The sequence below is a fragment of the Lipotes vexillifer genome, unplaced genomic scaffold, assembly GCF_000442215.2.
Source record: "Lipotes vexillifer unplaced genomic scaffold, Lipotes_vexillifer_v1.1 scaffold1285, whole genome shotgun sequence".
Classification (NCBI taxonomy): domain Eukaryota; kingdom Metazoa; phylum Chordata; class Mammalia; order Artiodactyla; family Lipotidae; genus Lipotes; species Lipotes vexillifer.
Genome location: NW_006796211.1, coordinates 854,003 through 866,810, shown reverse-complemented (window position 1 = coordinate 866,810; position 12,808 = coordinate 854,003). Strand labels below are relative to the sequence as shown.

The window sequence follows — 12,808 nt, the reverse complement described above, 5'->3', positions numbered from 1 at the left end:
GAAACTCTCTGATAAATGTCAACTGAAATAGAGCAATCAGCTGAAAGCCATTTGCTGAGCTGTCTGACTGCCCTGGGCTCCAGGTTTTCCTTTATTCATTTATCATGATATACGGCTTTGGCCAACATACACACAGGAGAGAAATTGTTGACATGTGGAACCCAAGTACAGAAAATCTTTCATTCCCGCCTCCTCCCACACCCCTACCCCCCGCCCCTCCCCGGTCTGTTCACCAAATAAGTTTTTGTTTATTTAAAGACTACAGAGGATTTGGCTGTTAAGAACCAAATGCCTTTGGAGTGGAGTTACAACATAATTTATCATTTCCTCTGTTTATTAAAAAATCCTGCATCTTTGAGAAGCACATTTGCAGTGATTGGGGGATTTCGGCCACTCACAAAAGACTGCTGCAAAGCCCCTGCCATGTGGCTTACTCCAAAAAAGGCTCCTTGATTGCTATTTCTATCCCTGTCCCTCCCCCAGCTGACTTCCGATCGTGTGATGGCTGCTCAGGGCTGGTGAATGGGGTTGGACTGAGGACAGGTAAGCGGGGCAGGAGATTATGGTTCGCTTCTTTCATCTTTGACCTAATTCTGACCTTGAATCCCACTGGCTGTCCTGCAGCTGCTCTGCCAGTACAAGCAGAGGGAGAAGTGCAACCCTATTACCTCTCGCACAGGACAGAGTCTGAGAGGAGTCAAACAGCAATGATAACTTGGATGCTGCTTCGAAGGGAGGCAGCCAGGCCCTGCTGCTGCCAGAGTGGTTTCCTTTCTAAAGGCAGACATCTGGCAGAACTGGAATAAACTTCCCACCTTCCACCCAAGACATCATAGACAGCAGCTCAGGCCAGTGACCATGCACCTCTCAAAGACAGGGGTCACATCTCACCCATCTTTGTGTTCCCAGCACAGAGTACAGTACCTGGCGCAAAGTTGGTACTCACCGTTTGAGACAGCAGCAGGACAAAGTGGGAGGAGCACGATTGAGATCAGGCCTCAATGTGACTCCCAGGTCTGCCAGTTGCTAGCTGTGTAACCCCAAGCAAAAAAACTTAAACTCTCTGAGCTCTCCCCTCTCTGTAGAATGAGACTGACGATGAATAATGAAACCCTCTAACACTTTAGGCAAGTTATCTAATACTGTCAAGTCTTAGTTTTCCTATTTGTAAAATGGAGATAATATGCATCTTGTGAGTTTACTGTGAAGATTAAAAATATTACCTAGAACTGTATCTAGCTCATGATGGCTATATTATGAATGAATGAATGAACAAAAGAACAAAGGAAAAAAAATTACTGGGGGGTAAAACCTAACTTAACCTAGTACCCAAAGATGAGCCACAATAAACCACTTGTCCATCAATAACAGGTAGGCTCTGGGGGCAAGGGAGCTCATTACCAAGTAAATGTTGAGGACAAAGGAAAGAGTAGAAAATGACAGAATAACCGTGTTAAGACCAGAAAGAAAGTTAAAGAAGCCAGCATTTGTTGAGTAGCTACTATGTGCAATTCATTCACAGCACATGTGAATGCCTACTATGTTCCAGGCATTACGCTAACTTCTAAGGAAACTAAAAATATACAGACTAATTACCAAAAAGAACAATTAAGGTTCAGATAAAAGCAGTGGACAGGGCTAGAAGAGCCAATAACAGGCGTCCTAGGTTGGGGGAAAAAACGAAGACTTCCTCAAGGAAGGAAGAGATATCCAAGCTGAGAGCCAAGGATGAACAGGACCAGCCACGTGAGGATGGGAGAATGGTCCAGGCAGAGAAAAGAGCATGTGTGATGACTCAGAGGCAAAAGCACTGCTCTGGATGCTTTACACATAGGTACTTAGAGATCATTAATTCAGACTGATTCCATCCTTTCCTTTGTGGTTGTTATTCTTTCCAATCAATTTATTTAGATTTTATTGTTTGGTGAAAATGGGCCTCTAGCGAAGGTATCCAGGCACAGGCAAAGGCCCACATTGGCCCAAGCAGAGTTCAAAGGTGGGGACAGGGCCTGACTAATTGTTTGAAAAGGAGGCTACCACGGTGAGGCGCAGGCAGTGCCAAGCCTGCCAATGGTCCTGACAGCTCGGTGACGTCACAGTCAAGGCAAATGGCCCGAGGAAAGGCCCTCTGTCAGCAACAGAGACTCTCTGAGGGCCACCCAGGCCAGAAGGTCCAGAGCAGATGTGGTGGACAGGGGACAGGAGGAAGAGAATCAACAGTATCCCACTGGAAGGCTGGGCCTTCCAAGGACTGACAAGTGCATGGTGACAGCCTTCCGTGTGGATGGGGTAGAGAGGTGCCAATTTGCCACCCATGGGATCCACTAGAAACTGAGCTTGGGAGCACTGCTGGCCCCTGGGGGATTTTCATCCAAGGAGTTCTTTGGTTTTCACTGCCAGATGTCTGTCCAGCTCTGCAACTGTGTCGTCGGCCATTTGACTGATCTGCAGAAACACAAAATGAGACATCCTGATAACTGGGGCTGAGAAGGGGAGGGGAAGAAATATTCCAGAACTATGAAAGGTTATCTGGGAAATAATAATGGTGACAAAAGCTCACATGAATTGCATCCCAGCCAGGCACTCTACTAGAGAACTTTGTATACGTACTCTTATTGACTCCTAACGGCAAGAAATAGATACCATGAGATAGTATTATCATTCCCATTTCACAGAGGAGGAAACTGAGGCAGTTAAAATCACTTGTTCAGGATACACAGCTAGAACGCAGCAATGACAGACTTTAATCCCAGGTAGTCTGACTGCACAGCCCAAAATAGTTTATTATTACAGAGTGCAGAGAAGCCAGTCTTATCTGTCCCTTAATGAACATCTAGAATTTCCTACACCTTAGACACTCTGCTATATAAAGCCCTCATACCAATTAATAAGGAGAATATTAAGATGCCAAGAGACAAGCAGAAAAAAAAGTACTGAAAAAAGCTGAAGTACCTCTGGTTAACAAACATGGAAAATTCAATAGACACCGAAGAAATGCAAATTAAAACAAGACATAATTTAGTTATCATAGTTAACAAAATTTGATGTTGTGGTTTTTAATTATAACATTCAATGCCAGAGCTATGGTGAAATGGATAAACTCACATATCACCGATAGGAATTCAAATTGATGCAAATGTTCTTATTACCATTTTTTAACCCCAAACTCTCTCAACTGGGAAATTACCACATAAATGGAATCCGAGAAAATGTTCTTAAGTTCTATATGCAAAGATATATACCAAAGCTTATAATCATAAATCAGAAAATTTAAAATGACAGCACATGTAATTGAATACATACAGCTGTTAAAAAGGGTTAAGACTGTCTATTTCTCATGGAGAGGGTATAAATATAAATAACATTCCAGTATATAGCTCTGAAATGTCTGTTTTATAACAAGCCTGGATTGCTTTTGTAATCAGAGAAAAAGAAATAATGTTTCAAGATATTATTTATAATATCATGGAAACATGCTCATGTTACCCTTGAATTAAAGAAAAAGCAGAATACAAAATGTGTATATACATAGTAGAAATGATCTCAAATACGTTAAAAATACACATATTTTTTAAACTAAAAGAAAATGTGTCAAAATGTTAATAGTGATTATCTTTTAGTGATGGGAAGACAGGAAATGTATTATTTATGTTGGTATCTGTCACATTTAGCATAAAACTTAGTACATAGCAAGTGCTCAGGAAATATTTGCTAAATGAATCATTATTAGTTTTCTGTGCTTTTCTATATTCTCCACATTTTCTGCAATAAACATACACTCCCCTCAAAGAATGAAAAACAAAACACAGTAAAAAATTTAGTGAGTGTTGCAGCCTCCCTCTCATGTCTAAAGGGACCTCAGGCAGGAAGCCTCAGGCAGGAAGCTTTGAAGGGGGCTGTGTGGTGCCCAGGATCTGTGTGCTCAGCAGCACAGCGGCTGTGTGACATCTTATTTGCAGACCACAGGCCCTGGCCAGGAACTGGGAAATAAATGCACTGGAAAGCATTTGGAGCAATTGGTTCCAGGCAGGGAGACAGCCAGGTTCTTGCCATAGCAGCAGCTGCATATTTTGTAGTGGGGAGAGCAAGGCTTTCCACTGGGGCTGCTGGGCACTCTGGAACAGGACCAGCTTGAAACAGCAGCTTGGGCCTCCTCACTCAGCCGACACAAACCCTTGGCAGGCTTCTTGTGCCCCGACCCTGAGCAGCCGCCTTGCATGGGGTGTGGCGTGGTGCCCAGCAGCACTTCAGCACCTGCCGGGTGGCAGCCTGGGATGGCCAGGAACGAGGGCTGCAAGCCTCCTCTGGAAAAATGGTGTTTGGGGACAGAGACTGGGACTGGGGGGAGGAAGAGTACCTACAGGAACAATCTGATAACATGGGTCATGGGTTAAATTCTCAGTGGGGTGACAATGTGCAAGTTCCCACTTTGAGTCTCAGTTTCCTCATCTCTCAAATGGGGATGCTACTCCCTTCCTCAGAAGAGAGTAACTGTGAGGGTTAAACAAAATCATGAATATACAAGTACGTTTAAACTGGTTATTTGCTATGCAAATGTTGCTTGTGTTACTCTGATTTTTACTATCACTTTCTGACTTCTTTTCAAATTAATCAATTGATGAAAATATTTACTAACTCTCTGCCATATTATAGGCACAAAGTGCCCTTGGGACAGTCCACCTGCAAGTTCATCTTTTCCATCTTAAAATAACGATGATTAACAACAACAAGGATACCAACAACAGCATCTATTTACTAGGAGCCAAACACTGGGCTAAAAACTTTACATGCATTATTTCTCATAATCCTCAAAATGCACGAAATACTATTATCATCTCCCTTTAATATACTGTGAATATTAATGATTTCACCTGACAGTTGCACAGTAGTTCACACTATGCAGAAATGTTTTGTCCTCTGTTACTTCGTTCAAATCCAACAACGTTACATACCTATACTATAAGGTAGGTGGGACAGGTATTATCCCCATTTTACAGAGGAGTAGACGAAGGCATAAGATGTTAACTAACCTGCCCAAGATCACATAAAAAGCCAGTGGTATGACGAGCCAAGAACTCACCTACCCCTGATTGCCAGTTTAATGCTGCTACTCCCTTTGGGGAGCCCACAGGACCTGGCCTAGTCCTTCCTCATTCAAGGGAGGCTGAGCTAGACTCATTAAAACAGTTAATCCCATTCCCATATTCAAAGCCATAAGGTTGAGAGAGAGAGGAGTAGGATGGCAAAGAGGGCAATTACTGAAGACCAGCAACCATACTGGCTACTTGAAAGTATGTTGTGTCATTTGGTCCTCTTACCAATCCTGTGAGATAGGCATTACTTCTCCCACTTTACAGATGAGGAAACGGGCCCAGAAAGGTGAAGCCGTTTGCTGACCTTAACAGCTGAGAAGTGAAAGAGCCAGAATTCGAATCCAGCCCAGTCTGACTCCAGAGCAAGAGCCCTTTCCATCACAACATGCTGCCTCATTAAGATGATAATGTCATCATCAACATCATCATCACTGTCACGGTCATGATCATCATCATCATCACGTTGGCTCCTTATATGTTCAGGAAAATGAAAGGCAGAGACAGAAAAGGGAGACAGGTGAGAGCACACAGTACACCCCTGGGGCAGGCCTGGGTAGCAAAGCTCAGAATGCCCACAGTGCCGGTGGGTGCAGCTCCCACTCACTGCCTCACTCAGTCCAGCCTTCCTGCCTGCCTGCCTGCCTGCACAGTCTGCTAGGAGTCCTTCAGCCCCACTAGCACCCAGCTTCACTTCAGAGCGGCTCTGTTTCTCAGAAAAAAGCGGCAGTGAAAGGATCTTGGCCAGATTTACTGGTGGTTTCTGCCAAGTGCTTTAATGTTCAGCAGACCCATGTATAGCAAACTAAAGTGAAGGTGAAACAGCAGGCTGACAGATGTCAGAGTCCCGAGGGGGAAGACCCTGGTCCTTCTTCAGCAGAGCTGGCCTGGGCTGGGGGTTGGGAAGGTTGTAGAGGAGAGGTGGGATCAGGTGTGGCTGCAGGGATAGGACTGACAACTGAATCCTTTTATTCTTATATACCAAAGATGAAACACTTTTATAATACAGTTTAAAAAAATCTGACTCAAAAGAATTTTGGAAATTAAAAAAAAAAAGAAAATTTCACAAAGAATAAAATTACAATTGTTCATAATCCAAATGACCACCATTAACATTTTAAAGTAAATAAGCTGCCAACTTTTTCACATACATGATACTTTTTCATTATAAAAATGGAATATTATAGTGTAACCTACCTTAAGAAAATATATTCCAAAAGCATTTACTGTATCTGTAAAGTATAACTGTCTATATATAGAGATTCCAGTGAATGGATGTAAAACAAGCTATTTTCCTACTATCAGAAATTTAGAGTTTCCAGTTTTCTATTATACATAATACATCAATGGACACTGCTGTAGATAAGATTCTTGATAACTTTTATTTTATTTTATTGTTATTTTTTTTTGTGGTACGCGGGCCTCTCACTGTTGTGGCCTCTCCCGTTGCGGAGCACAGGCTCCGGACGCGCAGGCTCAGAGGCCATGGCTCACGGGCGCAGCCACTCCGCGGCACGTGGGATCCTCCCGGACCGGGGCACGAACCCGTGTCCCCCGCATCGGCAGGCGGACTCTCAACCACTGCGCCACCAGGGAAGCCTTTGATAACTTATTTTAAATAAATCCCTAAGTCAATGAATCAGAAATTGTATGGGTTTTGGTATATACTACCATATTATCCTCTAGAAAGGTTTATGGATTTATAGAAAGAATAAATCTTTTCTGCGGAGTGTGGAAGTAAAAACAATACTTCTAAGATGAGCAACATTTTAAGTTCACATTAAAAATTCTAGGCTCAAATGTTAGGGATTAGAAAGGCAAAAAAATCTTTAAATATACATATTCTAAACACCCTGCAAGTGATTTAGACAGCACGTATCAAGAACCTTAAAAATATGCGTTCCCTTTATGACATAATTCCACACATGAGACTCTACCTTAGGGAAGTCATTTCAACAAAGATTTATCTATAAAAATATTCACTGCAACCTTATTTATAACAAAAAATGTTTAAACAAACTAAATGTTCAACAAGAGGGCTTATGAAAGTGAATTATGGTATAACCACAAGATGGACTATTTTGCAACCATCAGAATGAGGCTGTTTACAAAGACTTTTTTTAAGGAAAAGAAAATGCTAATAGTCAATGCTAAACAGAAAATAAAAAGCTGGATACAAAATTGTATGTAAACTATAAGTTTTCAATCATGTTAAAAACTATGTAGTTAAAAAAGGGGAAGGGGGAAGGAGAAACATCCCCAAATGTGGGACTATGGGGTGAATTTTTCTCCATTTTTAAGAACAGATAAAGAGAATGGGTTTAGTAGTTACCAGAGGGAAGCGGAGTGGGGGGAGGACAAAATGGGTAAAGGGGGTCAACTGTATGGTGATGGGTGGAAACTAAACTTTTGGTGGTGACCACACTGTAGTGTGTACAGAAGTCGAAATATAATGTTGTATACATGAAACATATAGTATTATAAATCAATGTTACCTCAATAATTTTTTTAAAAGTACAAGAAGACAGATTACAAAAAAAAGAAAGAGGAGATTGCTGGATATCTGATCATTCTTCCTTTTTTCAAGGAGCGTGGGCTCTGGTCCCCGAGGCAGATGCCCAGACTTGCTGAGTGAGGAGTGCCTGACAGGCCCCAGAGATCCACAGGCTCACCACCAGGAAGCAACACAAAGGCCAAGTGTCAACTGCAGCGATGGAATCCCCTGGGAGATAGACAAGGAGCTGCCCCGGCTAGACTCTTACAAGGCCTGGGCAGTGCTCAGAAAAGGCCGGGCTAGTCCCTGAACCTCTGTGAGCTAATGCAGGCAAAGAGGAGGGAACAAAGAGGTCAGGAAGGGCGCTCCGAGGGGCTGGGTGTCACCTACTCTAATGGTGCTTCTAGCATCCCAGGGCAACCCTTCAAGGGAGGAATTACAAATCCCTTTGTACAGAGGAAACAGACTCCAAGGAGTCAAGTAACTTCTCCAAGGTTATAAGACATCAAGTGCAGAACCACCTCTTTCTAACACCGGTGCCATTACAGGGGTATGCTGCAATGCTTCCAGGTCACGACCTTTCCTGTCTGCTTTCGCATATCTGGGAGTTCTTTAAAAACGCACATTCCTAGGCAGACCTACTGAATCAGAAAATGCAGGAGCGGGCCGGGCATCCATCTAAAATTCTCCCCTGGGTGACTGTTGGGCCTGGTCGACGACTAGCATTCTAAGTGCGAGTCTAAGAGAAGGGAGTAGTTATAGCCAGTTTACGGCCTCCTCCTGATGGGCCCCTAACAGCTCTCCTAGCCTCCCGCATCTTCCCTTTTTACTCCCCATCCTGCCCACACTCCTGTTCAATCTTCCTAAGATAATGCTTTTATTGTGGACGAGGAGGCTTTGGGAAAGCCCTTTATATTATGCTAAACATTAAAAATTCTATCTCCTCAAGACTGGTACATTCATCTTCCCATCTTAATTCCACTGGTACCACTCAAGTTCAGGCCACCATCATTTCCTGGTTGGATTTCTGCAACAGCCTCCGGGCCTCCGGGCTTGCCCTTTACCATCCGTTTTCCACCCAGCCACCGCAGTCATCTTTTGAACACAAGTGTGAGGCCCCACTGTCTGAAAAAATAATCGTTCAAGGGAGCTCCTGTTTCAGAATTACCTGGGGAGCATTTTAAAATGCATACTCCTAGGCCCCACCCCAGACTCACTGACTCAGTCTCTGGGAGTGGAGGGGGAGGGGAGGGGAGGATATACATATTTTTATTAGCTCCTCAAGTGACTGGAATGCTGTGATGATAGATTAGATTAGATTATTGTTCAACAAGTATTCACTCCTTCCCTCAGACCTCCATGAACATATATACTTCCCTGCCCCAGTGGTGCTGGGCTTGGCCCGTGAGATCTGCTTGGCCTGTGGGTTGTGACAAGAACAGGTGCTTAAAATGTACTTTAGGAGCTGGGCTTATGCTCTTGGCATCTGCTGTTGCCATGAAAAGATGCCCTGGGAAGCTTGTTGACTCCAGAAGACTGGAGAGATGTACAGCAGACTTGAGCCCCATCCAAGATCTGAAGGCAAGTACACTGAGCCCAGCCTAGAACAGCTACACCCCCAGCTGACCCACAGAAGCAAGAATAAGAAATAATGCTTGATATATAAATCACTGAGTTTTGAGGTACTTTGCTACATGGCATTCTTGTGGCCACGGATGACTGATAAAGATGCAGAGCCAATGTGGGAACCTCTGGACGTGTTAAGGTTCAGACTCCTCACTCTGGTATACAAGACCTGCTATGCACTGGCCACTGTGTCTTCTCTGTCCATTCCCGGTGTCATCCCGGGTCCAAGCCTCGCTTATCTAACCGGATGGTGTTCTTTTCCATCGCCATACCTTCACACATGCTGTTCAACATTTCCCCCTCGCCTCTCACTATTTCACTCCAGTAGCTCCTTTAAGACTCGTTGAAGCGCCACTACTCAGCACGCTAAGAACAGTGCCAAGTCCCCAATTCTCCACACCCAGACAACCAAGCATAGACAGGAGAGCATCAGAGTATAGCCTCTGAGATCAGTCTGCTGGGCTTGGATCCCACTGCTGCCATTTACCAGCAGCGTGACCTTGGGCAAGTTATGTAGCTTCTGTGGACCTCAGTTTCCTCACCACCCACCTCACAGCTTTGTAGTGACGAGGATAAATGAAGTGCTGTAGAGCATTCAGCTTAGAGCCTGGAACACAGTGGAAGGTCAGCAGCTACCTCTCCTCCTCCTTATTCCCAGGGTCCAGTGAAGGGCCAGGTCCAGAACAGAGGCTCAGCCAATACCGATCACATCAGTGAAAGAACTAGGAGTATTCCATTTTCATTCTCCTCACTTCAGACATGAACAAGTGATCTTCTGGGTCAGATACATAAGCACTGCATGTGTTGGCAACAGTACCTGTTTCTCTATGAGCCTAATGGTGTCCTCCGAGGCCTTGCCCTTCGATTTCTTCAGCTTATTCATTGCGTTGGTACGAACCTTCCGTAAAGAGTCTTTGGCCTTGTTGGTGCTCTGTTTAGCCAGTTTCACCAGCATTTCCCTGTGCTCCCTGGTTACTCTGATAAAAGACAAAAGAACATTCAACAAAATCATCCCACATGTTAACAGCCAGCCAAGAATTCAACATCACTTTGCCCACTAGCTCAGCAGTTTGTAACTTTACTCTCTGCCGGTGGAGGGTCTTCACGTTCCTGACACGCGCCCATGGGGATGCTCAAGGTCAAGGAGAGTTCCTGGTGAGACAGCTGAGAAGAGCCAGTAAGAAGAGTGTTGCTTAAAAGCATGAGCCAGGGAGTCTAGGCAGGCCTGAAGTCAAATCTTGGCCATGCCCCTTACCAGATGCATAGCTGACTTCCCCTCCTCAGAGTTCCCATCTGTACAATGGGGATAGTCAGTACCTGACTTAAATGGGTGGTGTGAAGATCGATTAGGCGATGATGTGTGTATATTGTTTAGCACTGACCTTGGCACATTTTAAGTGCTCAATAAAAGGAAGCAACTATTAGCTATAATTCCACCCCTTTGTCTCCAGCTAAAGAAAGCAGTGCTAATGGATGATGATGCTGCAGAAATAGCATCATCTCTATACCTCTAAATCACCCAAAACAAATAAGCAGCAACCTTCAGAATCTTAACTATTATTATAGCAAATTACTTGTGAATCACCTCAACACTGACACAGACACAACATGTGAGAACCACTGCACCAGTTAACTTCCTTAAAGTACCCATGAGAGTGTCTGGCACATTAAAAATGCTTAATGTCAGTTATTTTTACTATTAATATCCTCATCATAATAACAACAATGAGCACATTGAAGGGCTATTATAAACACCTGCGACAGGCACTTTATAAGTTTTTGTAAGTTGACCCTTACAACAACTGTATGAAGCAGTTATTATTCCCATTTCACATTTAATCATCACAACAAGCCAGCAAAGTAGTCTAGCATATTTGTCTTGCCTTCATTTCTTGGTCGTGTACGCACTGAGTGCCTACTACCTGTCAGTGCTGGTTGTACAGAGTGTGCTACGATGAAGGTGACAGACCTCTGTCCTGTTCTGAGGGAGCTTAGCTAGGGAGAGAGCTAAGTAAACAGACCTTTACAATAGAGCGTGTCTGAGTTTGGGGAGGGGTCAGTTTGGGGAGGGAAGACTTTCCTGAGGAAATAATATCTAAGCATGATAGTCATTAGGTTTGTTCACTAATATTCTGGTTTTTATTCCTTCCAGTGGGAATGCACTTCCCCATCCCCTCTGAAGTTCGGTGTGGCTGTGCAACTTGCTTTGGCCAGTGAGATGTGAGCAGAATGGGTGTCGCCTCAGGGCAGAAGGTTTATAAGCCAGCGTGCACTGCACCACATATGTTCCTGTTGGCCGCAGTGCAAGTTGGGAGGGAGCTTCCATCAGCTTAGGCCCCAGAGAGACTAGGATGAACAGTGCCCCATGCATCATGAGCAAGAAATAAATTTCTGTTGTTTTAGCCATGGAGATTTGGGGGTTGCTTGTTACTAGAGCACTGCCCATCCTATTCTGACTAATACACCACAAGGATCTAAAGAATGAGGGCAAAGTTGCCAGTACAGGTAGGGATCTCCAGGAGGAAGAAAGAGCATCGTACAAAGGCTTTAAGTTATGAGATCATGTTGCTGTGAGGAACTGACTGGAGCACAGATAACAGAGAAGGGAGTAACAAGAAAAGAGGCTGGAGAGCTGTATCACAGAGGGTCTTGTAAGATCATGAACTCCATTTTATGGATGAAGAAAATAAGGTCCAAAGAAGTTTGGTTATCTTACACAAAGTCAAACCTAAGCTGGCCTGTCTCAAAAGCCAATGGTCTTAGTATGAAAAAATTCCTCTGCCTCCTGGGTCCTGAACTGGAGATCACTGGCATTATGGTTCTTGATCCTCAAATCTACGTGGTTTTGGTTTAGTAAGGATAATCCCAAGTTCTGGGTATATGTTCCGTGTGAAACAGTGGCAAACAGGTGTTAAAGATTTAGTGGCATCTACCTGGTATTTTTTTCCTGATAGGATGAGAAAAAATTAAAGAATTTTGAGAAAGAATAAGCTCTGAGGACAAAGTGGACAGCTATGTGATAAACAAATCCTTCTGGATCCAGCTATTTGAATTCTCAAAATTCTCAAATTCTTAAAAACATTCTCAAAATAAAAATAATCCTGATTACTACCATTACTGAGCCCCTCAATGCCAGATGAGTACTTTACCTCACTGAACCTCACAACTTAAACTAGATTCTAAAACCCCCATTTTCCAATGAGGAAATTGAGGTACACAGATGGGTTTGAGTGACAGAACTGGGATTCAAATCCAGAATTTTCTAGCCTGTATTCTTCCCACTACTCCATGCTGCCTACCCCTTGCAATCTATTTCAAATAAATTATGCGCTGCTGCCGTAACTTCTGCTTCCAGGCACAAAGCTTTTTTCAAAGTCAGTAATATGAATCTTGGGACTGAAAAGGACAAAACCACCATGTCAGGAGTTTAGGGATTTGGATCAGATCTTGTTACTTTTATGGTTTTTAATTCATTGAACAAAAATCATGCTGACATGTTTAGGTCTCTTTTTTGTTCTGCCAAAGCATATGTCAGTATAAGGAAGGAACAGGAAAATTAAAACTTGATCCACTGATTCAAAAAACTTAATCCTGCTGA

The 12,808-nt window shown here is 43.5% G+C and overlaps 1 protein-coding gene across 2 annotated transcripts in view; it reads right to left on the bottom strand.

Annotated features, from left to right (window-relative positions):
- Positions 1 to 1,870: 1,870 nt before the first annotated feature.
- The window catches only part of MRRF (mitochondrial ribosome recycling factor), a 54,954-nt gene continuing 44,016 nt past the window's right edge, over positions 1,871 to 12,808 (bottom strand). Inside the window, exons 6-7 of one of the 2 annotated variants that reach the window (XM_007468361.1) lie at positions 10,028 to 10,187; positions 1,871 to 2,445 (exon numbers count right to left, since the gene is read on the bottom strand). In XM_007468361.1, the coding sequence (XP_007468423.1) occupies positions 2,368 to 2,445; positions 10,028 to 10,187 (238 nt within the window). In that variant the 3' untranslated portion in view covers positions 1,871 to 2,367. The remainder of the gene's footprint in view (positions 2,446 to 10,027; positions 10,188 to 12,808) is intronic. The other variant, XM_007468362.1, reaches the window with a different exon arrangement.